Source organism: Sturnira hondurensis, unplaced genomic scaffold, assembly GCF_014824575.4.
Source record: "Sturnira hondurensis isolate 20B ecotype Veracruz unplaced genomic scaffold, ASM1482457v3 Scaffold0004068, whole genome shotgun sequence".
In the NCBI taxonomy this organism is placed as follows: Eukaryota; Metazoa; Chordata; class Mammalia; order Chiroptera; family Phyllostomidae; genus Sturnira; species Sturnira hondurensis.
In genome coordinates this window covers 4,289,798-4,312,780 of record NW_028076699.1, presented here as the reverse complement: position 1 = coordinate 4,312,780, position 22,983 = coordinate 4,289,798, and the positions used below count along the sequence as shown (strand labels likewise).

The 22,983-nt window shown below is 52.1% G+C and overlaps 1 protein-coding gene across 1 annotated transcript in view; it reads left to right on the top strand.

Annotated features, from left to right (window-relative positions):
- The first annotated feature begins 365 nt into the window (after positions 1–365).
- MROH7 (maestro heat like repeat family member 7) overlaps positions 366–22,983 on the top strand; it is a 38,790-nt gene continuing 16,172 nt past the window's right edge. Inside the window, exons 1-13 of the mRNA XM_037043350.1 lie at positions 366–1,596; positions 5,702–5,775; positions 7,947–8,027; positions 8,911–8,990; positions 9,318–9,447; positions 11,185–11,280; positions 11,816–11,920; positions 12,133–12,268; positions 15,055–15,167; positions 15,507–15,683; positions 16,023–16,177; positions 18,603–18,741; positions 19,968–20,158. Of these exons, the coding sequence (XP_036899245.1) occupies positions 366–1,596; positions 5,702–5,775; positions 7,947–8,027; positions 8,911–8,990; positions 9,318–9,447; positions 11,185–11,280; positions 11,816–11,920; positions 12,133–12,268; positions 15,055–15,167; positions 15,507–15,683; positions 16,023–16,177; positions 18,603–18,741; positions 19,968–20,158 (2,708 nt within the window). The remainder of the gene's footprint in view (positions 1,597–5,701; positions 5,776–7,946; positions 8,028–8,910; positions 8,991–9,317; positions 9,448–11,184; positions 11,281–11,815; positions 11,921–12,132; positions 12,269–15,054; positions 15,168–15,506; positions 15,684–16,022; positions 16,178–18,602; positions 18,742–19,967; positions 20,159–22,983) is intronic.

The window sequence follows — 22,983 nt, the reverse complement described above, 5'->3', positions numbered from 1 at the left end:
GACTTCCTACTGTGTACTTGGCACAGTGCTAGGTGCTGGGGAATGCCCCGGGGACTAAGATAAGCACAGTTCTTGCCAGTGTGGAGTTCATGTCCAGCAGAGGCTAGACTACTAATTGAGTCATTGGAATAAAGTGCGACGAATGTTTTGTGGTGTAGGATGGGGCTGGGAAGGTGGGCTGGGCGTGGTCACAGAGGACCTTGTGAGTCACCTGAGGGCCTCATTTTAAAGATAGTGGGGATCCATGGAAAGATTTTAACAGGTGAGGCATTGCCTTTTCTCTCTCTTAGGAGCACTGCAGGGAGCTCAACAGTCAGCTGCTGGAGAGGAAGGGGCAGTGGCATTGAGAGACCACTAGGCCAGGCATGGCTCTGAGTCCAGGGGCTGGTCTGGTCCTCCACGAAGACCCAAAGATGACACCTAGTCTCAACTCCACCAGGGCCCCAGGTTTAGGCTCTGGCACCATCTCTGGGTCAAACCCAGATACAGACCTTGTTTCTATCCTGAATCCACCCCTGAGCCCTGGCTTGGCTCTTGTTCCAGACTTTAATCCAATTCTGAGTCCTGTCTCTGAGCAGGCCCCGGGCCTGGTGTCTGATAACACCCCCAGACCTGCTGACAGCGGCGCTGTGGCTCCAGCCTTCCTCCAGTTTGCCACTTCCCACTCTGGTGAAGCCCTGGGCCTGGATTCGAATCACATCTTGGGGCCTAACTCACAGGGGGCCTCGTGTCCAGCCTCAGGCGTCGTTCAGAGCCCTGGCTCTACCGAGGCCCAGAGCCTGGGCTTGGACAACTGCTCTGGGCTGAACTCTGAGGAGGCCTTCAACTCCCCCTCAAGCAGTAGCTTTGATTTTGGTCTGAGTAACTCCAATCCTTCCAGGCCTGAATCAAACCTTTTTATGAGGTCCTATTCAAGAGAAACCCTACTTCTGGGCTCGTGTATCTCCAGGCCGGGCTCAAAAGCACTCCTTATTCAAGCCTCAAACTCTTCTCTGGATTCCAGCTCCAATCACCTGCTCAGTGTGGGCTCAAAAACTATTTCCAAGTTGGACCTGAATGTGGCTCTGGATTCCTGTGGGACCCTAATCCCAAACACTGATGAGACCCTCACTTTGGCTTCATACAACACGTCTGGGTCTGTTTCGAAAGGAGCCTTTGATACAGCCTGGAACACTAGTTGCAAGGGAACCGCCAATGCGGCTTCAAATAGCAATGTCAAGTCTGATTTGAACATGACCGTCACTCAGACCTCATGCTTGGCCCTGGTTCCTGGCTCCAATGATGACACTAGCCTGCACTCCAGTACCTATGGACCCAACTCTGTCCTATCTCCACCCTCATGCATGACCTTTATACTGGGCTCTAAGGACACTTTGAGCCTGGCCTCTAGCCTCATCTTCAGTGACACATCCACCTTGACACTGAGCAGCCAGCAGGATTATTCTGAGGACAACACCACCCGCACCATGCCCCTGGAGGAAAATCAGCAGAGCTGGAGTGAGATGGCTGGCACCGAGATGGGCCGGTTCCCACCCGTGGTCCCCACCTGCAACACCGCAGATGAGGACACCCCGGCCTTCCAAAGTGTCCCTGAGAGTAAGTATGGCAACAGCCCCAGAGAGGGCGCTGTCCTGGAAGAACCTCGTATTCAGACTGGTGGGGCAGGGAGGGGAGAGGAGAGGGCAGAGAAAGGGAGCATCAGTCAGTGGGTGACATGTACTACGTTAATTATGCACTAGAGATCCGGTGCTCAGCCTCTGCCTGGTGACTGATGTAGGAGAAGCTAGTTAACCTCTCTGAACTTCAGTTTCCTTAAGTCTGATATCTCCGTATGATAGAATGCTTATTGCGTCCAAATGACAAGTCCACTCACTACACCTTCCTTTCAAAGGTTATGCCCCTTTCTTTTTTGATACATATCAGACCTGGCTTTTCAGGTCAGTGGAGCCGGCAGGTGTAGGCTCAGCCTACCTCTGAGCGTTTGAGATTTCCACCTGAGCAGGGCCTTGAGGCCCTTTCTGGAGCCTGCTCTCACTTCTGATATACAGATATTATTTTATTTTATTTTTATAATTATTTTAAAAGATTTTATTTATTTACTTCTAGAGAGAGGGGAAGAGAGGAAGAGAAACATTGATGTGTGGTTGCCTTTCGTGCACCCCCAACTGGGGACCTGGCCGGCAAAGCAGGCATGTGCCATGACAGGGAATTGAACTAGGGACCCCTTGGTTCACAGGCCAGCACTCAGTCCACTGAGCCACACTGACCAGGGCCCATATACCTTTTAGAATATGTTTGTCTAGGTCTTCAAAAATTTTTGCTGACATTTTTATTGGAGTGCTATTTATTTATTCATCTATTAAAGTTTTCCTTTGTATAGGACACATCTCTTATTAGAATTAAACCTATTCTCTTTCAAGATTATTGCATTTTTTGATAGGTTAATTCCTATGTACTTTATAGTTTTTATTACTATCATGAATCGTATCTTATTTTTTAATACAATTATTATTTTGTACTGATGATGCTTGATGATGTAGAGGAACTCTGTTTTTGCACACTGAACTTTTTAAAAACAGCTTTACTGAGATATAATTTACATACCATAACATTTCCCCACTTTAAGTGCACAATTTAATGGTATTAAAATATACACAGAATTGTGCAACCATCACCACAATCAATTTTAGAACATTCTATTTTTTTTGGAAAGACTTTATTTGTTTACTTTTAGAGAGAAGGGAAGGGAGGGAGAAAGAGAGGAAGAGAAACATCAGTGTGGGAGAGAAACATTGACTGGCTGCCTCTCGCACGCCGCCAACTGGAGACCTGGCCCACAACCCAGGCCTGTGCCCTGACAGGGAATCGAACCAGTGAGCTTTTGGTTCACAGACTGGCATTCAATCTACTGAGCTGTAACAGCCAGGGCAATTTTAGAACATTTTCATCACCTGCCCCCCAAGAAAACCCCCCAAACCCCTTAGATATCACCCCCGACCCACTGTCCCCCAGCTCCAGGCAACCACTAATCTACTCTCTGTATAGATTTACCTGTTTTGGCCATTTCATATAAATATGTGATTCTTTTATAAAAAGTGTGATCAGAACACTTTAATCCCATTGAATTTCTTCTCCCCTATTTATATGCTATCCTGGTAATGCATATTCATTATTTTTTAACCACATAAACATTATTATTATTTTGTGCAGTTAATATATTTACCCAAATACTAAGCTCTTTCTGTTACCTCATTGCTTATTGCATTTCAGACCTTCTATCTGGCATTGATTCCCTTTTTACTTGAAGTATATGCTTTAGAATTTCCTTTAGTGGATTCTGCTGATGATAAATGTATATCATTTTTGTCTGAAAAATGCCTCTCATTCTCCTTCATTCTTTTTTTAAAAACGTTAAAACAGTAAAAACTTGCAGAAAAATTGAAAGCACAATATAAACATTTGGGGGGAATAATTTGATTAAGTTGCCAAATGATGCCCCCTGACCCTTGAATTTCGGTTTTTATTTCTTACAAAAAAGGACAAGCATTAACCATCAGAATCATGAAATCAATATTAATACACTGGTACCATCTAGTCTCCAGATGCCATCCAAATGTAATGTTTTCCTGGGGAAAAAAAGGTCCAGCTCAGGGTCACCTGCTGCCTATTTTTGTCTAGTCTGTTTTGTTTCCTCAGTCCTCAGCCTCTCCTTGACTTTCATGTTCTTTTTTTTTTTTTGAAATGCCCTTTAATGAGGTGTCAGGCCAAGGGGGGCAGCCGCTGACCAGCGCTCAGGGCCTGGAGGGGTCACCTGTGGCTCCCTTTTGTCACTTCAGGAAGCCTATTTGCCCCCCAAACCTGAGAAAGTCTCCGAGGCTTGGTTAGCAGTCTTGTCCGTGGTTTTCTGGGTATATTTGGCCTCCCGGTTCACGGCTGCACCCTGGGCAGCCCCTTCCACTTGCTGCTTCAGGTCCTGCACCCTTCTGGCTGTGGCCACAGGGGGCCTGTGAGGCATCAAGGACAGCGGAAGCAACATGGGACCTCCTGACTTTCATGTTCTTGACACCCTTGAAGACTGCAGGCCAGCTGTTTTGTGAGTTGTGCCTGGGGTTGGGTTTGTCTGCTGTGTCCTCGTGGTCGCATTCCTGTCATGTACACAGGGCAGGAAGAGCATGAAGGCGATGCCAGCCTTTTCTCACTGCATCCTCTCTGATGGGATACGGCTGGGTCGCTCCCATCACTGATGATGCTCATTGCAGAGTGAGGTGATAGCTGCCCAGGTTCACCACTGTGAAGTCACAATTTACCCCTTTGTAATAATGATTCTCTGAAACTACGTAAATATCCCATTCTTCATCCAGCTTTCTGTTTATTCATTTATTTATTTACATTAGTGTGGAGTTCTCTCTCTCTCTCTCTCTCTTTTTTTTTTTGGTACTAGATGTCTCTTCCCTGTTTTCTGGCACATCTTATATTTTTCCTGCCCAAGTCCTAGAATCAGAGCAAGGAGCCTTGTCCTTTTTAGTGGAGAATGGTACTTAGAAGCCAAGATCTTGGTGCTAGCTGCATTCATTACGACTGGGATGTCTCTACTTCTCCCTATTGGCCGCCTCCATCCTCCAGCAGCCTCTGGTGGCCAAGATGGCCCTGACTTCCAGGCTCTCAGAGGTTCTCAGAAGGAGAGACAGGCACTTCTTAAATAAAGAGCTCTATTGCCCTGCTCACCCAAGAGCCCATCCCTGGACCATGACTGTGGGCATGAGACTCTCTTTATTGTCCAAGGTTGGGTTGCAGGCCCACCCCCGTTTGAAGAGGGGTGATGAGTAGGGCTTGAAGAATTCAGCTCACCTGGCTACATGGAATGGGTAACTCACAGGGAAGGCAGGAACTCTTTAACCAAAAGAAAGATGAGCAAATCTGGGGCCCACCAAACAGCAGGTATCTACTGCGACAATTAAGAGTTTAGCTCTGGCTGGTGTGGCTCAGTGGATTGAGAGCTGGCCTGTGAACCAAAGGGTTGCTGGTTCGATTCTGAGTCAGGGCACATGCTTGGGTTGCAAGCAAGGTCCCCAGGAGAGGGCATGTGAGAGGCAACCACACATTGATGCTTCTCTCCCTCTTTCTCCTTCCCTTCTCCTCTCTCTAAAAATAAATAAATAAAATCTTTAAAAAAATAAAAGTTTAATTATAAATTGTGATAATAATTGAAAAAAGAGAGTAAGATGATGCACAAGGGGATCACAGTGGGCCCCCCATTAGCCTGAAGGTCAGAGGAGGCCTCTTTGAGGAGTGGCAGGCAAGCTTAGACCTCAAGGATGGGTGTAGGACTGGGGCAAGGGGGTGTGAGAGTAGCCTGGACCAGGTGGAGGAAACTGCCTGTGCAAAGTTCCTGGGCCTGGACCTTTGTCTGGCTGGTGTGACCAGAGCATGGTGAGTGAGGGGGAACAGTGAGGACAAGCCTGGGGACGGGTTCGGGGAGGCGGATCTGGCAGGGCCCTGCAGGCACTGACAAACATGCAGACTTTATGCTCAGTGAAATGTGGAGCCACTGGAGGGTTAGGGAAGGGAGGGAGCTCAGTCTGGCTGCCGGGGGAGTAAGGATTAGAGAAGCTCAGTGGAGGAGGCGAGATGGGGCTGTGGCGCCCTAGACATACTATATCTTTCTACCCTTTTCTCTCCTCATCAAAACTATGACACGCAGGAGCCTTCGATGAAGGGGCCACATGCCTAGTGAACGAGCCAGGGAACAGAGAGGACAGCAACAAACTGACTCTGGTATGTTTCCTGCCCGGCCAACAGCTGACTTCCCGGGATGCCCCCTCCCCTCCGCATGCCTCACTCCCCAGCCCCAGCGCCAGCCCCAGCATTCCCTGTTTCTCCGCCTGGCTCCTCTTTTCTCCCTGGTGCTCATTACCATCTGGTGCACAGTATGCTTTACTTCTTCATCGTACTTCTTATTAGTCTTCCTCACTATAGTGTGTGTCCTGTGAATCGGGCATTTCCATCTGCCTCATTCACAGCTGTATTCCCAGCATCTACAGTGATGCCTGGCACATCGTAGGTGCTTGGAAGTTTTCTAAACAACTAAGTGAATTACAAGAGGGTCTCCAAAGGAGATAGAAAGGCTGGAAATGGCCCACTTCAGGATATAGGCCTGACCTAGGTCTTGGCCAGGCACCAGGCCTCGGGAGGCCAGGGAAAGCCAGCGTCTGCAGGAGCTGTTGAGGGCCAGTGGGGGCAGACTGGACAGGCTGGTGGACATGAGTAGGACACACAGAGTGCGAGAGAGACTGGTTGATGGACAGAGTCTGGAGGTAGGGCATCCACCCAGGCCAGGACTCACAGTGGGGAGCCTCTGTCCTGCCCTGCGGTTGCCTGGGGGGGGGCCAGCTCAGCGCAGTGTGAGTGTGGGGAGGAGGTGACTGAACTAAGAAGAGGTCTTGCATTTTGGGAGTATGTGTCTTTACCCCCTGGCATTCTTCCAGTTGTCCACCCTGCTCTTGCCACGCCAGCCTTTTTCTGTTTCTCGCACTTGCCAAACCCATTCTTACCTCAGGGTCTTTGCTCTTGTTACTTCTGCCAGGAAGCTTCTTGCCATTGTTAAGACAGGCAATGCAAAGTTGAAATGAGGTCTATGTTACACACTGTGTGCACAGCACTGAGCATGGTCCCTGAGCAGAAAGAGTTTATCACTGCAGCCATTAGCAAATTCAACTGAGCCCCTGCCCTGTGTGCAAGGCATTGTTTCAGGCACTAGAGATACAATCGTGAAATGACATTCTACTTTGGGGAGACAGGCCCTCCTTCTAGTTCTTCACTTGGCCATCTCTTTCTTGTCATTCAGGTCCTGACCTAAATATGATCTCCTCTGGGAGGCCTCCCCGTTTCCTCTAAATGAGCCGCCTCCCTCCCACCACTTCAGCAGATGAAGTTACTAATCTCTGTTTAACGAACTGCCCCCAAACTTGGTGGTTTAAAAGTTCACTCTGACAGCTGGGAAAGTAAGGATGAAAAGGGCCCAATTTCTCATGGTTCTGGAGTTTGACTGGGCTCAGCGGATGGCTCCTCTGCTCTGAGTGGCGTGAGGAGGATCTCTGAGAGATCCCTACGGGAGGCAGGCTGAAACATCTGCGGCAACCCCATCTCCCTGTGTCTCTGTCCCTGTGGTGTCACCATTCCATGGCAGCTGTGCTCCAGAGGGGAAGAGTCACCGGTCCTTTCAGGGCCAGGCCAGGAGCCACAGCACTTCCCTTGCATGGCCTTCTATTGGTCCAAACAAGCGGTGCGGTGCGCCCAGGGCCGAGGGCCCCCTGTCCTCCTGACAGGAAGAGCGGGAAGGAGCTTGTGGCACCTTTCACCCACTGCGCTGCCCATCTGATTACCTTGCTTTACTTCCTTTACTATATGAATTTTTATCATTTATTATTTTATTTAGTTCACGAGTTTGCCTTCTTCCCTTAAGATAGGAGAATGCATAGGTTAATTGGACTTTAGTGAATGTGTTCCCTCTCTCAGGTGGCACAGTGCCTTAATCTGAGTAGGATGTGCCTTTAAGAAGGGTAGATGCCTGAAGGCCCTCAAGAGGCATTACTCACGGTGTGATTTCCTTGGGACTCTTTCTGTCCCCCTGCTGCTGCCTCTTTTCCCTTAGTTGACTGGCAAAGGGGGAGAGTTTTGAGGTCCCTGATATCTGTCCTCCTCCAAACACTGGGCTTCAAGGATAATTACACCCCGCCCCCCATCGCCTTCTCAAATCTCACTCCAACCCCAGCGGTTCCCCTTGTGGGTTCTCATTTCTCTTGAGCAACACTGGGGCTGGCCACTGGGGAGGAGCAGTCTAGCGTGCCTGCAGGTGGCGGGCCACTACTGCAGCTGTAGGGATAGCCCCTGAAAGCTGGGTTCGGTGCGGCCCTCACCCTGTGGCTTTGCCCTCTGCTGCCCCCGAGGTGGAGAATGCCATCACCCTCCAGAAGAGCCAGGGTATGCTGGAAGGTGGAGAGAAGAAGACCATGGTGAAGAAGATGATGGTGCGGAAGCCACATCTGGTCTGTGGCATTGGGGTGGGGGCCGCGGAAGTCCTGAGTCTGCCCGCTGATGAGATGGGGGGCTGCAGGGGTGAGGACAGATGAGGAGGCAGGACCCTTGGACCAGAGTCTCAGCTCGGCCTCCAGCTGCTCTGCACACACACAGAGGGAGCCCAGGCGAGTCATTTCCCTTCTCTGAGCTTCACTGGGCTCGTCCTCGATATGACCTGCGTCACCACCTGTGGGGAGGACACAACCCAGTGGTGGTTCACTGTACAGCATTAAGTACCCCGGGAGGAGTTATCGTTATTTGAGACCAAAATTATTCCTGGTGGGGAATTTCCGTGTCATTTTGCTAAATATGTCATTTCTTAGTCATCTGTCAGAATGTGTTAGGTGGGGACAATCAGTGAAGTTTCCAAAACTGTATTTAGCTTTGGGTCCCTTAAGGAGGGAAAACAGCTTTGCCCCGATACCTTCATTTAACTAACCCTCACTGAGCACTTATTGTGTGCAGGTACTAGATCAAAAGTGAGAACTAATTAGAAGAACATTTTTAAAGAAATTCAACTGGGTGTCTTTCAAGGGCCCTTCATGGCGTTTTTGCTTTGGGCCAGTCCATGGTTTAAATAAACCTCCCCACTGTGGGGCTGCGGGAACAGTTCTTGCGGAGCCCCGCTGGAGGGGTGCAGCGGGTTAGAGTGTGGGGCGTTTTGGTGGCTTTGAACTGAGGCTCCGGACAAGTTTGAGCAGTGAGCTGGCTCCCCGCACTGGAGGCGGGACCGGGTAGAGAGACGCTGCTCTAGCCTGCTCCTGGAGGGCAGCCTCAGGCCTGGGGGTCGGTAGCTGCCTGCCGCCTTATCTGCCCTCCGTGTGCCCTGTCCAGAGGCAGATCCTGGAGGAGCCACTGGACTCCCTGTCCAGCCCCATCCGCCAGCAGGCCATGGAGATCCTGACGCAGCTGAGGTGTCCACAGGCCCCTCCCCGACACCCTTCCCCTTTTCTCTTTCCCTTGGGCTCCGCCTCTTTCTTCTGGGACCTCTCTGCAGGGCCCCAACCCCACTCCCATGTCTTCTCCTCTCCCCTCGCCCTGTCCCTGCCAGGGTGGTCTGCCCTCCGCACCCACTTCCCTCCTGCCCCCAGCTCCTCTCACCGTTTGTGGATCGGAATCTCAGGCCCAACCCTGGCCCCCCACCGAAGTGCCCTCACTCCAGCCCTGCACTCATAGCTCCAGCCTCCGGCCAGAGGGCCCCCTCCCTCCTTCCATGCCTTCAATTTCTGTCTCTTCACCAGTCACACCAAACCTGTCTTGGGTGTTCGAGAAAGGTCAGAGTTGGTGAACACGTGTGTGAAGAGTGTGTTCTCCCTGCCCTCTGTGCAGGCCATGCAGGAGAAAGAGGAGGCCAAGGCTGAGAACATACAGGTAAGCAGCACCCTCCTGGCAGGTTCTCAGGCTGTCTAGGGTCCTCGGAGTGAGGCGCAGTGCAGGACTCCCAGCAGGGAGTGAGAGGGTGCTCAAGCCGCTGGGCATTGGGAACTTGCTCACCCTCTCTTGGCCTGAGAGGGATGTTTGGAATAGGGATCAGTCCCTCCTCTGGGGGGGTTCTGTTTACTTCTGAGTCCTGACCTATGAGAGGGGTGTGGGCAGATGCTGGCATGGCCAGAGGCAGGGCCGGGGTTGAGAAGAGGAGGGCTGAGGATTGGGCCACAAGGAAGGAGACCTGGGCCGGGATCCGGAGAAGCAGAACCTCAAGGAGCCCACTCACACGAACATCTCTGAACCCCTGCAGTTGCCCAGGGAAGAGTAGTCAGGGGTGACACTCAGTGTGGGGTGTAGGACCAGTGGGGGAAGTCAAGGAAGGGGCATTTCAGCTCAGGGTAAGGCTCATTCATTCATCCTTTCATTCATCTAATGTTGACTGAGGGCCTACTCCAGAAGTACAGGGGTGAGATACAGTAGGGGCAAGGGCAGGGGGAGAGAAACGTTACCAGGGAATCATTCAATTAATGCAAAATTGCAACACTGGTAAATGTTGCAAACAAGAAGTACCTGATGCTCTAAAGAGCCCAGAATGGAGGGGCCTGGCCTAGATGGAGGTCAGGGGTCATGGTGCCAGGGCTGAGAGGTTAAAGGAGAGCTAATTAGCTGAAGGGAGTGGGGCTGGCAGAAGGAAAAGCATGCCAGGTAGAGGGAACAGCCTGCGCAGAGGCCTGAGGATGGAGAGAACAGGGTAACTGAGGCACCGTGGCTGGAGCCCAGGGTCAGGCAAGAGTGCTGGGAAGTGAGCCTGGAGAGCTGTGGAGGCAGACCACGCAGCAGTATGAGGACTCTGGGTCCCGGAGGTGCTGCACTGAGAGAAGACCCAAAGGAAGGGTGGGGGGAATCCTTGTTTGGACAGGGCAAGCCAGAAGCCCTCTTGTAGTAACAGGTCCAGCCAGCAGAGGTCAGCGCTGCACAGTGATGGGCTACAGATGAGTAGGGAAGGAGGAGGTAATTGGAGAGTGAGGTTTGTTTGGTGGTTGTGGTTGTGATCCTGATGTGAATAGACTCAGGAAATCTGAACAATAACAACGTGAGAGGCAGACATGGGGAGCTGGCAGGACAAAGGAAGGCGGAGGAGAGAGGATCTTTCTGAGTGGCTCAAACCCACTGCTCAGCCTTGGGTCTGGGTAACGCCTGCACCTTCCTAAAGCAATCCCCAGACTCGTGTGGTTGGTGGGGGAGGAGCCTGGGCAGGGAAGAGATGGCTCCCGGAAGAGGCAACTGGAAAATTGATTTAGGTCCAGGAGTAGCAATTAGAAAAGGAATCAGAGCACTTCCCTAGAGACAATAATAAAAGTTTACCCAGCTCTTACAGTTCTAGAGCATTTTCCCACCCACCTCTCATTTGTTGCTTACTTGGCCTAAGGTAGATTCTTAGCAAATGTTGGGTGTCTGCTTCCTTCCCCTGTAAGGTAAAAAGTGCAGGGATACTAATGACCAATTTGTTGAATAGGAAATTGTAACCCGCGGAGGGGAAGTGATGTGTCCAATATCATACACCAAGTTAGTCTCAGGTGTGGGAAGAGAAAGCAGCTTACAGGGGTCCACAGGAGGGGTTGCCTGGGGCTAGGTCTGCTCCAGAGCCCCCTGGTGGCTTGGTCCTTCTCCTGTCCGTAGACACTTTACCAGCAGACCCTGGATGCCCTGCAGACACTGCTCAACGCTCTCTTTGTTGAGGACCCCACTCCTGCTGGGCTGAAGAGCATTTTGGAGGTGTGGGGACAGGGAGGAGAGGAAGGGTGGAGAAGAATGGAGGACTGGCTCAGGAGCGGAGGTGGGGGTGGGGTGGGAGGGTGGGGGTGGGGCTTGGACCCAGAAGGAGAGGTTTGACTCCAGGATGTGATATTGTTCCAGTGTTCTGCGTCCCTGTCCTTACAGGCCCCATCCCAGACTCCTGCCCTTTCACTCTCTCCCTCTCTTCCATCCCCTCTCTCCCTCTCTTCCATTCTCCTGCTGTAGCAGTCCTCATATTTTTGCTCTCTTTGCCCTTGCTCCTGTCTTTCTCTTTGAGCCTCATGATGCTCCATCCTTCACCTCTGTCCTCACTGACCATCCTCCCTATGGACTTTCAGTCCTATTCTCAGCTTTGGGGCCCCGTGAACCCCTATGTTCCGAGAAGTAGAGAACTGTGGGGTGTGGCTTTATGCTCTCCCCAGAAGCCGATCAGTGAGGTTGGCCTGCCTGCCCAGGCAGTACATATAGGCTGGTGGCCAGCCTGTAGCTCTGAGTCTTACCCTTGTCCTCACAGCCCCTGGGGCCCTGGATGAACTCGGGAAAGGCCCATGAACGAGCACGAGCTGTGAGCAGCAATGTCTCTGTGTTGAACCACACGCTTCTCACCCCGCCTTTCTTTGTGAGTGGCCCCTGGGAGGCATGGGGGGCACTCTTAGGGATAATCGTCCCAGCTCTGAGGGAGCCTGTGCATCTGTCCAGAGAGTCCCAGGTGGCCCTTACCATCCACAGAGGGCTCTGCTATCAGGGACAGACATCCCAGCTCCTTCACCATTTACTGGGTAGCATTATTGAACCTATAAGGCTCAATCCCTAAGAGTACAACACAAACAGATGTCTTCAGGATTCCCTGCTCTGGGGCTTCTGCTGGGGAGACTCACCCTTCGCATCGGGGATCCTGACGAGGACATTGGCCGGGAGGCTCTGGAGGGCATCATCATCCTCTACACCATCCTGGAGCTCCAGAAACGTAAGCCTGGAGCACCTCTGAAGCAAGGCTTCTGCGCGGGCACTCAGCCAGGCCCTGGACGGCACTGGCCATGAGGCTCTGGTGGGAGACGGTGGAGGCCAGCCCAGGGTCTGATGGGGTCTGTAGAGGTCCAGAGGCTTAGTCCCCACAGGACCAGGGAACAAAGGCTACAAACAAACCCATTTCAATATAAGCATCCTTCTATCTAAGCTTCTCCTCCTCTTTCCAGATTGATTTGTGATTCTCATTTCCACATTCTCATGGAACCATGCACACCCAGGCACGATAGCCCGAACCTCTTATTTCCTGGCGTGTCTTCCCCACTAGACTAAACCTCATTTGAGGGCAGGGCAGGGCGAGGCTGTGTCTTGTTCACCACAGACTCCCCAAGGGCTAGCCACAGGCCAGGCACATGGTGTGTGCTCAGCGAATATTTACTGAATAAACAAAGAACAGATTCTATCTTATTTTTTAAAAATTTTATATTTAGCTAATTTTTTAAAAAGATTTTATTCATTTTTAGAGAGAGAGGAAGGGAGGAAGAAAAGGGGAGAGAAACATCAAAGTGAAGAGAGATACATCCATTGGTTGCCTCTTGCAGGTCCCCAGTTGGGGACCTGGCCCACAAACCAGGCATGTGCCCTGACTGGGAATCGAACCAGCAACCTTTTGGTCTGCAGGCTGGCACTCTATCCACTGAGCCACACTGGCCAGGACCACATTCTATCTTAGAATCATAGTGGCTCAAACCTGCAGATGAAGAACATTCCTGGGATATTCTTCAGGGAGCTGGTGACGCGGCACGGGCTGACACAGCTACCCAGATGGCACTGACCCAGAGGTGCACAGTATCACCAGCTACTTGCGTCCTTCTTTTTTCCATAGTCCCACCACTGCCCCAAACCAAGGGACCTTGGCATGTTGTTTAAACTTCCCTGGGTCTGGTGGCAGAATGTCGTAGGTACAAGACCTGGCTCTGGCCCTTCCTAGCTGCGTGAACTCAGGCAAGTACTTTTCTTGTCCAGGTCTAGATTTATTCACCTCTAAAAAAGGGTACAATAGCATACAACTCACAAGCTTTCTGAAAGATTAAATGAGATTATACACGTACAGAGACCAGCTCAGTACCACACATTATAGGCACTTGTCAAATAGAGTTTTTTCTCCATGCCTTCAATGATGATCTTATTAGTGTCACCTTTTGGGATCTGACTTCTAGCATTTGGGACAAAGATTTGTCCCCTGGACGATTTCCCCTGCTGCCCAGGAACCACTCAGACCTCCTGAGAGATGGGTGACAGCGACATAGTCATGTTTATCCTCAGCCTTAAGGTCAGGAATGGTATAGACCAAATTAGTGTTGCTAGATTTAGCAAATAAAAAGGTGCAACACTCACATAAACGTGAATTTCAGATAAACAATGAGTACTTTGATGGAAAGTATTGTATATTTGAGATGTACTTTCACTAACGATGATTTGTTTACCTGAAATTCCCATGTAGCTGGTTACCCTGTATTTTATCTGGCAGTGTTAGGGCAAACCCGCTCTGTTAGATGCTCCAGGAGAAACATGGTTTGTCCAGGCCCCTGACTCCAGGAAGCAGCAAAATCAGGGTGAGAACCTGCATTTTCCTGAGTCCCGGCCTCAAGTCCTTCCCTTTGCAAAAGGCCCACACACTTGGCCTGCATGGTCCCTCGCCCGGTGGGCCTGTCTTACGCCCACGTCTTGCCTAACCTGGGAGATCCAGGCGGGACCCGGGCCAGGCCACTGCAAGGGCTCAGGAAATGCATCTGAAATGTGTTTCCTTCGATAGGAAACACAGAGCCAGCAGGGGCCAGATACTATCCGAGGCACTGGGACACAGGAGTGAAGAAATGAATATAAAGTTAAATAGTCCTCCCCGCTGAGCTTACCTTCTCGTTGTCAGGAGATGACACAATAAAAACGTAATACCTATAGCAAGCCAGAGGATGGTGAGTCCTAAAGGAAAAAGAAGCAGAAAGTGGGGACTGGGAATGCCAGGGTAGAGGGGTGCCACACACCTACTAGAATGGCAGAAATGAAACAGACTCTGCCCACACTGCTGAGATGTGAGGCCAGCAGGATGCCTGCACACCACGGGTGGCAGCATGCTGGTCTGCACTGTGGACAACTGTGGGTCAGCATCCCCGGAAGCTGAACCTCTGCCTGCCCCCAGACACAGCAATTTCTCTCCTAGCTGTCTCCCTAACCAACGTGTACGTGTATGAGCCAAAAGGCAGGGACTAGACATACTGGAGTGTTGATAGCAACGCAACGCATAATAGCTGGAAACAACCCGAAGGTCCATCAGAAGTAGGACAGACGCATACATTGTAGTACATTCATACCATGCAAAATTATGCAGCACCGAGAATGAATGAAGCGGTGCTCCTTGTAACGGGGTCAGTGGATCTCACCCACATGATGCTGGGTGAGAGCCAGTCATCAAAGATCACATAAGAAGTGTGTCCATTTACAGAAGTCCGGCAGCCAGGCTGTCTCAGCTGTGGGTGGAGAAGTCGGAATAGTGGTTGTGCCAGGTGGGGGAGGGGGAGAGTGGGCTGAAAGAGGGCCCAAGAGGGGCTTCTGGGGTGCCCATCACGTTCTGTTCCTTAGCCTAGGGGCCAGTTACCTGGATAAGCTGAGCATGTGAAGATTCGTTAAACTGGTTACCTGTGATTTATGCACTTCCCACATCTACGTTTGACAAAAAGTTTTAAAGAAAGGGTGATCGGCCTCACTGAGAAGGTCCTCTTCTTGCAGGAGCCAGGGATAAGAAAGAGATCAACAAGAAGGAACTGTATGAGAGCAACAAGCGTTTCCTGGGGCCCTACAACCCCGCCAGCCCATGCCAGAACATTCTGCGTGTGATTGCGGTGACTGCTGCTGCCATCAGCCCTGGGCCTTCCAGAGAGTGGGGGAGAAGGACAGCACCAGCCTGCCCAATACCCTCCCCTCCCTTCCCATCTTTCCAGGAAGGCTTCCCTGACCACATGGGCCACCTGAGGGCCCACAACCCCCCTGGTCTGTGCCGCAGCGAGTGGGCCGTGTCACCCCACTCTGAGGCCATGTTGCCCCTTGTCTTATAGGTCCTCCCCAGAGGTGCTGAGTTCTCCCTGCTGATCTCTGCGTGCGTCTGGCAGTGTTTATGCGTCTGTGTGTGGCTCGCTCAGAGTCTGTCCATGTGGACCAGAACCTCTGTGCCTTTGTTTCAGGAATTTGGAGACTTCCTGGGGCCCCAGCAGGTAAAGGACCTGCTGCTAGCAGCCCTGGAAGGGCTGAAAGGCGGCTCGGAGTCTTGGGCGAAAGACTCAGTGGAGGTGGTGCAGCTGGCCTCGGAGGTCACGCTCTGCTCCGTGCTGGAGTGGTACCGCCACAGGGCACTGGAGGTGGTAAGGCCCCTGGGAGCAGCAGCTGGGCTGGGAGACCCCACAGGGCCTGCTCATCCTTCAGGCAGGGGTGGTTGGGGGCTGAGTTCTAGGTGCTCCCAGCTTGCAGGTGAGAAAGGACTCACTCATCTGGTGTGGGGTCGGGGGTGGGGGGGTGGGGGCAGTGAGACAGAGTAGCTGACTTTCAGGGAAGGAGCAGGCACTCTGTCCCCTCCCCATTTCTCTCCTGTGAGTGCCCCTCTGTCCTGTCACCCCTTTCCTCCTCCCATCTCCCTGCCCCCACCTCCCCCTTGCCTTCTCCATGGGCCCTCTGCCTGCTCACAGCTGCCCACTCTACTCCAGATCCCAGAAATCATGCAGGCTATCTACGTGCAGCTGAGCCACATCCAGGAGCCACGGGCCCGCGAGGTGGCCCTGCTGCCCATCTCTCTCCTGGCCAGCTCCTTTATGACTGAGGTCGTTGTGGCCCTGCTCATGTGCCCCCTCCCGTTAGACAGGTACCGAGTGAGGGGGGTTGTCAGCCACTACATCTCAGAGTGTTGAAGCAGCCCTACCCCCCTGGCCTTGGGCTTTTCTACCCAGAGGAGCCCCTTGCCCTTCTAGAGGGCCCTTCTGCTATAATCTGGGGTACTTACACCAACCATTAGGCACTTCCCAAGCATTACTAGCTGTCTTTGCTCAGCATTAATAGTACAATAACCCCATTCTACAGATGAAGAAACTGAGGCTCAGGGGAAGTTTCCCACCCTAGGATAGGCATCCACCGAGCCAGCAACAGAGTGAAGACCTAAACTCAGATCTGGCCAACTCCAGCTCCAAGCCCAGAGCTCTTTCAAGATGCCATAGGCCTGAGCTAACAGTCCTGACTCAGCCGCCACCTGCTGTGTGGTCTTGGGTGGCCTGCTTGTCCTCTCTGGGCTTCAGTTCCCCCCACAGGTGAAAGGAGGAATTGCTGCTTTCCCACTCCAGATGGGTGGTTGTGACAATAATGCAGCCAGTTGCGCTGAGTTCCTGCCTGGGCCTGGGCTTGGGCCCAGGCTGGAGGATGCATCATGCTCTCTGCCTTCAGGGAGCCGGTGGTCTGATGGGCAGAGGGGACTGTGGCCAGATGGTGAGCTCATGGACAGGCCCAGTGTGACTGCTCCAGCCTCCCAGCCCCGGAAGTGCTCCCACACCCAGAAAAAAGCCAGAAAGCATGCGGTCCACATCTTTTTTTTTTAATTTAAAGTTTTGTTTAGACAGAGGCGCAGGGAGGGAGAAAGAGAGGGAGAGACAGTAATGTGTGGCTGCATCTCGAGTGCTCCCCTATTGGGGACCTGGCCCGCAACCCAGGCATGTGCCCTGACTGGGAATCGAACCAGCCACCCTTTGGTTTGCAGTCTGGTGCTCAATCCACTGAGCCATACCAACCAGGGCTGGATAAAAGCAGAAAGCATGTGTTCTACATCTTAAGATGGTTGGTTGAGAGTGAATGTCAAAGAATTGTGCAGAGCAATGCAGGTGGGGTGTGTTCCTAATAAGGAGAGTTGGCGTCATTCATAGAAGCCAAGGACACCAGTGGTGAGGGCTGGGGTGCCACATCTCTGTCCTCTCACCTGCAAGTATTTAAACCTGGTGACTGCACTGCCCACCAGAGGGTTTTCTTCTTGGAGCCACTAACCATTCAGGCTCTCAAGGCTGCAGGGGCCACAGTTGGCATCAGAGTTGCTCAGGAGATAGGACAGGATGGTGTCAGGGGCTCCTCTTTGCAGGAGACCTTGCAGCAGCCCACAGAGCTAGGTCCTCTTTGCAGGAGACCTTGCAGCAGCCCATGGAGATAGTCAGACAGACCTGGAACCAAATTTAAGGAGGCCCTCCCTCTCAGGGGGTAAGCTTGTGCTTGTATGAGCCTGAGAGTGAGAGACTCCTTAAATTTTGTGCCCTGGATGCTTCACCTTCTTTATCCTAGTCTTGGCCCTGGTTTGAAGAGCTGGTCCCTGGGGGGCCTCTCAGGTGAAAAGTGCAGAAGCTGCCCTGGCTTGGATGGCTCAGGCCTCACAGGAACTGGTATTTCTTACGTCAAATTACTATATAGACTTTGCTTCCAGGGTCCCCACAGGGACATGCCCAGTCACCCCAGGAAGCTCAATGCTGCCATGTCCCCATCAGTTCTTATAGTTAAGTTATAATTCCTCCCAGCCCAGATGCAATTTACCAATTGGGTCATTTTTACCATAAATGATATTACCCTAGCAACATAGTTGACATACTATCTTTATCAGGTTTCCAGGGAACAGAGCTGGAAAGTTAATGGGAGGTTCAAACAGCTCATGCAGGAGGGGAAAGGGTTGGGTTAACCTTACAGTGCGCTGGCCTGTGCAGCCGCCTTCCCCTGCCTGGTGCGCTGCCTTCTGAGGGACAGGAGCATGGGCTCCTTGATATTATGTGACAGATGCAGGACCCAGGCCCTAAAGGGCTCCTGGGCCTTGGGGAAGGGACACAGGCTTTGGGGCATCAGACCTGGTCGCTTCTTGACAATACAACTCATTAGATGTGCTGTTTCAGTCTGGCGATCTCACCTCTCTGAGCCTCAACTCTGCATCTGTGAAATGGGAGTAACAACCCGCCTCGAGGGTCATTGTGAGAATTCAGTGACCTTGGGTGTCTTAAATATCTGTTCATATCTTTATCCCCAGAGATTTGTATAGTGCCTGGCAGACAGCAGTTGCTCAATATTTGCTGAAGTAATAAATTGCATGTAAAGCACCTGGTATAATACCAGGGAAATAAATAGGGTTTTCTATCACTGTTAGCCCCCTGCCTCGTAAGGAGTGTTTTCTAGACCATTTCAGAAATTTGCTAGGATGCACATGGACACCAGAGGGAGGCGGGGTTGGCCCCCTGGCCTGGTTCCCACTAACCACCTCCCCCTTGAACTCCCAGCAATGGAGCGGATATGTGGAGGCAGCTGATACTGCGCAAGCCCAGCTGTGATGTCCGAGACCTCCTGGACCTGCTCCTGAACAGCCTGAAGGAGAAGCCTGTCACCAAGAAGGGCAGGGCCTCCATTGTGCCCCTAGCGGTGAGCCCCTTTCCCCTTCCCCCTCCCACTGGGCTTAACACACCCAGTTTCTGGTGCACTGCTCTGCTGGCCGGCAGTTGTGTGGCCTTGGGTTCGTCTTCATCTGTCGGCTCCTGACTGTGACCATGATGCAACAGGACTGCTCCTCACACTTCCTGGAATAGTAAACGGCTAACCTTTACTTGGCACATGGTAGATATTCAAAAATTTTGAACTGATATGTCAACAATTATTTATTGAGCATCTACTCTGTGCCAATCATACTCATAAGTTCTGGGGACTCTGAAGGAGGGAAGCAAATAACCAGATGTAGGGAAGGGGGGAGCAGGTGGCGTTATCCTCCCCAGCACCGAGTTCTGTGAATGAGGTGCCAGCCCCCATGCCCTTCCTGATGTGGGCATTCGTTGACTCCTCCAGCGTGTTCTCCAGTCACCCTCTCGTGCCCCTTGTTCAACAAGCCTAGTTTGCGCACAGATGCAGCCTTGGACTCATTTTTAGCTCGTGGGAATAATAAACCATCTGAGCAAGATTAAGCCAAGAGCAGAGCCTTGGGGCACGTCACCAGAGACTCTTTTCTCCACCACAGACTGTTTTCTTTGGACACAGTCTTTAGTTTTGGGAGGCTGAGAGGCGTACAGGCTTTGAGTCCAGGAGGCCTGTTGTAGCTCTGACTCTGCCTCTCTGTCTGACCTCGCGCAGGCACTTTGCCCTCTTTAGGGGAAGGCCTTCTACTTAGGTCTGTGCGGTGAGCAGCGAAAACCCCTGCCTGTCTGTCTGACCTGCAGAGGAGAGCGAGGTAGGGCACAGGAGAGGGGGTCCTACCCTGTGCATCATGGCCCAAAGTGGAGAGCCATCTGGTGCCCTCTGCAGTCTGTGAGCCTGTGGTGCGAAAGAGAAAGAAGAGGCAGGGCACACTACTGCCATCTCTGAGACCCTAGGTTCAAGACCCAGCTCTGCCCCCTAGGGGCTAGGTGGCCTTGGGCAAGTCCTCTCCCTCTTCTGAGCTTGTCTCCTCACTGGCACAGTGGGATTAAGACGAGCACCATGACATGACCTTCCAGGGGTGTGTCCACGTCAGAGAGGCAGGCTTTTGTAACTGCTCTGGTGCAGGGTTCACCCACAGAGCCAGGAGCCAGGATCGGGGGTGGGATTGGAGGGGGACCTGGGCTTTGAGTAGAGAAAAGATCCGGGTCAGGACTTCCCACATGCCCCTCCTCTGCCCCCAGGCAGCCAGCGGACTGTGCGAGCTCCTGTCAGTCAACAGCTGCCTGGGCCGAGTGAGGCGCATCTACCCCCAGCTGCTCCTGGCCCTGCTCATTCAGGTCCATTACCACATCGGCCTCAACCTGTCTGGCCGCGTGGGCTCCTGCAAGGACACCAAGAAGGATGCAGGGCCCTCTGCCTTCGTACCTGTGCGGTATGCTCCTGCCATCTGTGGCTCAGGGAGGGCCAGCCTGCAAGGGCCTTTGGGAAAGTCTTTAGGGCCACCGACCAATGGAAAGGAGCTGTGAGACTAGAAGAGAAAACAGAAGCACACTTTTATGAGAGCAAGTTGTTTGTTCAGCCACTGGTGGTGAGCCTTGCTGTGTGTCGCACTCTGCTCAGGCGAGTCCGCTGGGCTGCAGGAGAGAATCAGCCCTCCGCCCGGGGGTTTATTTAAGACCCAACCATCTGACTTTAAATTATTAGTCAGAGTAGGTGATATATACACATGGTAAAAATCTCAGGAGACCTTAAAAGTGACTTTCCTTTCCTCCTTTTACCCCACTTACCCTCCCCAGAAGGATGTAGTCCTTCCTCGCCCCCCTGGACCTGGAGCTGGTGCACGCAGAGATAAATAAGCGTGCGTGCTCATTTCTCTGTTGGGAAATGAGTCACCTGTGCAAATGGGATTGTGAACTTTACACAGTCACACATTTTTGCTTTTAGTATACACTATATCTTGGAGATCACTATACATAGAGCTGGTCGTTATTTTTAACAGCTGCATAATACTTCCATGCAAAAACTCAATGCACTGTAATTTATTTCAGCAGGGCCTCTTAATCTAGGCAGTCTGCAGCCCTTCGCAATGATGCGTGATGCTGCCGTGGTTTGCTTGTTCGCATGTCCGTCTGTGCGTCCTCGTGGTTGTATCTGTAGGAGGAATTCCTGGCCAGCGGATGGCTGTGCGGAAGGGTTTCCATGCCCAAACAGTAAGGTGGACGGGAACGTGTGGTGGAAAGTGTTCTTCACCAGGGAAGTGGTTGAAATGGAATTGAAATGCATCCTAAAGCCACAAAGTTGCCAAATTGCTCCCCATAAGGGCACTGTGGCCGCTAGTGTGTGAGCGTCCATCTCCTCACGTTGACCAGCACAGTGTGGTATAGAACATTTACACCTTTGCCAATGTGAAAACTGGAAAAAAAAGTATTTTGCTGCGATTTGAGTTTGCATTTCTCTTATCATGAGTGAAGTTGAGGTTGAGGTGCTATTTGTGTTTTCTGTGAGCCACGTGTTCCTGCCCTTTGCCCAATTTTATACAAAACTGTTAGGAATTTTTCTTAATTATTCATAAAAGCTCTTTATATATTAAGGACATTACTCTTTGTCATTAGTATTCTAATTTGTTACTTGACCTGCAATCACTTTATTGTTTTGTTTTTGCCATTCAGAAATTTTAAATTTACGTAGTCCAATTTGTTAGCTCTTTCCTTTTTGGCTCCTACTGTGTGTGATGTGCACCAAGGTGCACTTTGAAGGGCACAGGCAAGCAATTGGGTAGCTGGGCTTGGATCTGAGTCATGGTTCCATCGGTTGGTGGTTTGTACTTCAGGTAAACTAATTGAACCTCTTGGTGGCTTGGTCCCCTTGCCTATCAAATGGGGTAAGTGACTCCTACCCTCAGGTGTGTTGTGAGGCCTGAACACGGTGGTGTCACAGCAGGACACTGGTACTCATTCCCCTGGCACTCACAGGTGCTACCATGAGGGTGTCGCCCCTCACTCAGAAAGCTGGTGGGCTTGCAAGGAAACAAAACCAGAGGGGTGGAGGGGACGCTGGAGGAGGAGGAAGAGGAACATGTCGCAGAGGAGTTCTTGGCTGTTGAGCGAAGGTGCGAACTCCTGACACGGAGGCCTCCACTCAGCTGGTGTTGGCATCACGGAGCTGGGAGGGAGTGTGCCCCTCACCTCCGCCTCACAGGGTTCGGTTTCTGAGGCAGAAAAACCAGAGCTGGGCCAGTGCCACACTGAAGGGGACCAGAAAAGCCACAAGGTGCTGGCTGGGTGGAGTGGACTGAATGGCAGCTCCCAAAAGATATGTGCACCTGGGACCTCTGACTGTGACCTTGCTCGACAAAAGAGTCTTCGAAGGTATTATGGAGGTTCTTGAGATAAGGTCATCCTGGACTAACAGGTGGGTCCTAAATCCAATGACAAGGGACCTTGTAAGAAGAGGAAAAGACACACACAGGAGGGAAGGCCTCGTGAAGGGAGGCAGAGATTGGAGTGCTGCGGCCGCATGCCAAGGACACCGCGAGTTCCCCAGAGCAGCGAGAGGCGGGATGGACTCTCTCCCTAACCTTCACGGGGATCTTGGCCCTGCTGTCACCCGGATTTTGGGCTTCTGGTGTCCAGAACAAAGAGAGAGTACATTTCTGTTGCTTCAAGCCACAGAGTACGTGGTGATTCGTTCAGGCAGCTGCAGGAAATTGAGACACGGGCGCGTGGACGCTGAGTCACTGGTGCTTTGGCCTCAGGCGAGGCAACGGGAAAGCTCCACTGAGAGCACCGAGTGCTCAGAGGCCTTCACACCGCCTGTGAGGAGAGGCGGGGGTGGGGGGGGGGGTGGGTGCGATGCGTGTGGGCGCCAGCCCTGTCACGCAGACTTGGCTTTGCGGGGGGAAGGGAGTGTCCTGCTGGACTGGACATCGCAGATACAGCTTGACAGTGCGTCCTGTGAAGCCCAGCCTCCATGCCCTGCAGCAGCCTCAGGCTTTGAAGCAGCTCAGGGCTGGACTCTTGCTCCCTACCCTGGCACCACCCCCTCCCCGCCCCAGTGCAGAACAGGGGCTCTGCTTGCTGGGGAAGCCAAGCCCTTCCCAGGAAGGTGAAGTTTGCAGAGTGGGTGTTGGGGGAGCCGAAGGAAATGCACCCCCCACCCCGCAGCTTCCTCCCAATGGTGCACCTCTGCCTTTTCACAAAGCGGCACAGGCTGGCCTTCTCCAGGCTTTTACAGGAGTGTCTTCGGGAGTGAGGTGGG